The 4,247-nt window shown below is 50.0% G+C and overlaps 1 protein-coding gene across 1 annotated transcript; it reads right to left on the reverse strand.

Moving 5' to 3' along the window:
- Positions 1–707: 707 nt before the first annotated feature.
- On the reverse strand, positions 708–3,824 carry LOC144719352 (formyl peptide receptor-related sequence 4-like). The gene is made up of 2 exons (XM_078595213.1): positions 3,708–3,824; positions 708–2,101 (listed from the first exon to the last, which is right to left on the reverse strand). Exon 2 carries the CDS (start codon positions 2,070–2,072, stop codon positions 834–836), a length of 1,239 nt encoding a protein of 412 aa, XP_078451339.1. The 5' UTR covers positions 2,073–2,101; positions 3,708–3,824; the 3' UTR covers positions 708–833.
- Between the last annotated feature and the right edge of the window lie 423 nt (positions 3,825–4,247).

Below are 4,247 nucleotides of genomic sequence, written 5' to 3' on the forward strand. Positions count from 1 at the left end.
ATGTAGATTCCACTGGTTCTTCATGTTCTGCATATGTAGATGCCGCTGGTTATTCATGTTCTGCAGATGTAGATGTCACTGGTTCTTCACGTTCTGCAGATGTAGATGCCGCTGGTTATTCATGTTCTGTCGATGTAGATGCCACTGGTTCTTCACGTTCTGCAGGTGTTGATGCCGCTGGCTCTTCACGTTCTACCGATGTAGATGGCGATGGCTCTTCATGTTCTGCAGATGTAGATGTTCCTCACGTTTTACACATATAGATGTCGCTGGTTCTTTATGTTCTGCAGATGTAGATGCCACTGGTTCTTCACGTTCTACTGATGTAGATACCACCATCGCCATCTATTGCGCGGCAGTTGAACTTACGACTCTCGGTCCTCACAGGCAACTGGACATTTGGACCAGGTTTGTTCATATCTCTAAAAATTCGTAAGTCGAATGTTCGTAAGTAGAAGAGTTTCTCGATACCTCAAACCATAACCCTAAACCGTAACTTTGTTTTTTAACATCACCACCATCATGGCCGCCACCACCACCTCAATAATCCTCAATCATGGTGTGTGCCATCATCATTGTCACTATCACCACTACCACCGTCATCATCATTATCACGACCATCGTCATTTTTATCAACGTCACTATCACCATGACCACCGTAATCATCATCATCACTACCATCATCATCAATCATCATCACCACTAATTGCAGCAGCAATCCTTCATATCATTCAGTAGAAGCGAGCTTGTCAAACAAACAACACCCAGGGGTGTCGATTTGATATGAAAACAAATGGAATTTTCGTGGCGCAGATCCCTCAAGGTGGCCACCCCTAAACCCGTTCCTCCTGCACCAAGGCAACCCGCGTCCCGTCAACGCGGCCGCCCTCCGCATTACCATTGGAGTCACTGCTGATGTTGGTGCTGATCACGTCGGTGCTGACGATGGCGATGTCGGCGAGGTCCCGCGACTGCGCCGTGTGTCCGCTCCTGCTGTCCTGCCCCGAATCCAACGGCTCGTGGTCTCGGAACGCGTTCTCGATGGCGGCGACGAGCGAGCGCCTGAACCGGGCTTTGAGATCCGAGCCGCTGAACACGTAGAGGATCGGGTTGATGCAGCTGTTGATGAACGCGAATCCCCAGATCACGGGGTCTGCCCATTCTGCCGCCGCCAACAAGCTGTCGTCGTCCTGAACGTAGGAGGCGGCCTCCAGCAGTCCGATGGCGTGGTACGGCGCCCAGCAGATGGAGAACGCCACGACCACGGCCACGATGATTCTGAGCGAGTTGCCGCGACGCGCCTTGTCTACGCGCCGCAGCCTCGCCCCGATGCGACAGTAGCAGAAGATCATGACGGCGTACGGAACGGCGAAGCTCGCCACGAAGGAAATCCCGATGGCGGTCAGCATGTGCCGTGTGTGCTCGTGGACATCGTCGCTGTAGCCGCTGTAGCAGTAGACGAGGCCTTCGTCCGACGCGTCCAGGTTGGAGAAGATGAGAGGCGGCAGGCTCAGCAGCAGGGCGAGGAGCCACACGGCCAGGCAGAGCCACCGGGCCACGCGCAGGCGACGCAGGGGCAGCGAGGACACGGGGTGCAGCAGAGCGGCGTAGCGGTCGACGCTGATGAGCGTCAAGAAGTAGACGCTGGCGTTCTTGTTCACGGCAAGGGTGAACCACACGAGTTTGCACGCGGCCGCCCCAAGCACCCACTGCGCTTCCATGTAGACGGTGACAATGACCAGGGGGATCTGCAGCACCAAGATGAAGTCGGCGATGGACAGGTGCAGGAAGAAGAGGGTCACCACCGTGCGCTTCATCTTGAAGCCCAGGATCCAGATGACCAAGAAGTTGCCGACGCTGCCCAGGACGAAGACGATGGTCAAGATGGTTATGGCCGCGTACTTTAAGGTGGCAGTGCTGGTGGAGGTTTCCGGCGTCTTGTCCGTGCTTTTGGAGAGCCAGGTCACGATGGTTTGGGAGGTGTTCCAGGCGACGTAGTTCCAGACGGTGGTCGTGTTGAACTGCAGTGTCGGGGAGAAAGAGGGGCTCGGGAGGTGGGTGGTTGTGGCCATCCTGATGGGATGAGCGATTGTGCGGTGCTCTGCAGGAAAACATTAACAACATCATCATGAATAATAGCAATCACCAGACAGATGTAGCACTTTGAGTCAGAGCATTCTCATCATTAGTATCTTCTTCATCTCAATGTACCCGTACAGCCCTTTTGTCAAACCACGGCTGAATGCGGGGACCTGTCCATGTGCTTGCTGGTCGTGGCAGCTCTTGCCACCATACTTCACGAAGCTGGCCAATGTGGGTTGGTGACTACGGTGAGCATAGATGTGGAAGCTTAGAAATGGAGCAATGTGTACAAACTATGGACTGGGCTACGTTGCATTGCCCTCCGTTGCCCGCCGGATGATATTTTTTTTTAACTGCGGTGCGCGTAACCTCGCGGGGTACGCGAGCTCTCGTCGCGGTGATACAGCGAGGAAAAAAAATCGTGTAATGGTGGAACAAAAATATATTTGTTATTGTGCTTTGCGCCTTTGAAAGTTCACATACTACGATCATTGGGTCTGCTCCGCCATTTTGTTCAAACACCAAGACGAGCTCTTAATGTGTACTTTTGCAACTTGAATGTATGTACTTTATCTTTATTTAACGGGCGCCACTGTGGAATGATGTTATCTTGGCAAGATGCCTGGTATGCAGAAGGTCGTCGGTTTGATCCTGACGATGACGCCTGGTGTACATTTGGAGTTTGCATGTTCTCTCTTTCCCCGTGGTTGCGTGGATTTTTTTCTCTCCGGGCCCTCCAATTTCTCCCTCCACGTTTAGAATGAACATGGGTTCAGATTATTTGGCTGCTATAAATTTCCACATAAGGTAGCTACTGAAAAAGAGCGATATAGCTCAGTGGGGCTCACGTCGTAAAATCAAAACGTACAAATAAACTCAGGTTGCTGATAGGTTATATAGCACGATGTGCTAACCGCTGCACCACCGCTCCCACCTCCCATGGTATTCTCACGCGTATTCCCGTAAAATAGTGCACATATGATGACAAACTAATAGCTACAGGGTGCTTAAAAAATGTGTTAACACTTATATGGGACTATCATTTATAATGGGAAAAGAACGGATAATACACTGTAACATGATAACAAATGTAATGTTAATAGCTTCAAAAAGTCAAAAAGTCTCCAATTGTTCGCCATCATTGTCAACAGATGCCTGGAATTTTCTCCAGGTGGTCTCCAGAGCCCAGAGGCACATTACTTGCGGTATTGTTGCAAATTCTCAGAAGTGTTGACATTCTTTTTAAGCACACTGTATTATGAGTCAAGAATAAGATGCATCCTTGAATAGACCACAGTAGATTCCTACGGTCACGATACGTGCATTGCAAAGAAATGTTTGCGCACTGCGCCACCAATCAAGCCGCCTGTGTTGTATTCCGGGCCACGGCTGCAATACGTGGCATCTGAACCTGTCCTGGCCTCCAACACCCCCCCCCCCCCCTTAATTTTCACTAAGCCACACTGACCAGTGCGGTGAAGTATAGGTCAACCAATCTCTGTGACCGACAAGGCATGTCAAGACCACCATCTACAGCAGTGGATTGACAGAACATGTGTTAATGATTACTGATGTTGTTATTATGATGATGCTGCATGTGTATATGCTACTCGACTGAAACTTACCAGTCCGTGAATCCTCTCGCTTCTTCTCTCTCTGTCTCTGTCGGGCACTCACTCCGTCTCGACCCAGATCGCTCCCACTTCTTCTCTTCTCCGTCACGAGGTTCCCCCTTTCCTCTCTTCCACTTCCCGTGTTTCCGTCACCAAACCCCAACATCACAGTCACCCCCATCCACCCACCCCCGCCTCTGCCTCTGTTACCGCAACGGATGCCTGCAACCACTCGGCTGGTTTGACAAATCCTCAGATGATGTTACAATTGTAGTCGTGCGTATGATTATGACGGGATAAGCAATGTGTTCACAAGCTAATTGCCAATGTTGAGGTCTGCCAGTCACGACGAGAGAGACAGTGCAGTTAGAAATCAATTAGATAATAAAAGCACGCTTTTCAATGCACACACTTTTATTTGCACTCAAAAGTAGAAAACTATTTTTTTTGGCCAGAATTAATCAAATTTGATGTGCTGAATAAAAGTGGATGGCTTGCATAAAGAAAAGTCACGTAGTTATAAAATAAAATAAATCACGACGTTTCGATCGA

This window comes from Lampetra planeri, chromosome 6 (genome assembly GCF_965212315.1).
Source record: "Lampetra planeri chromosome 6, kcLamPlan1.2.h2, whole genome shotgun sequence".
In the NCBI taxonomy this organism is placed as follows: Eukaryota; Metazoa; Chordata; class Hyperoartia; order Petromyzontiformes; family Petromyzontidae; genus Lampetra; species Lampetra planeri.

Coding starts and splice junctions, on each gene's coding strand:
- LOC144719352 (XM_078595213.1), bottom strand. CDS start 2,072: ATGGCCACAACCACCCACCTCCCGAGCCCCTCTTTCTCCCCGACACTG.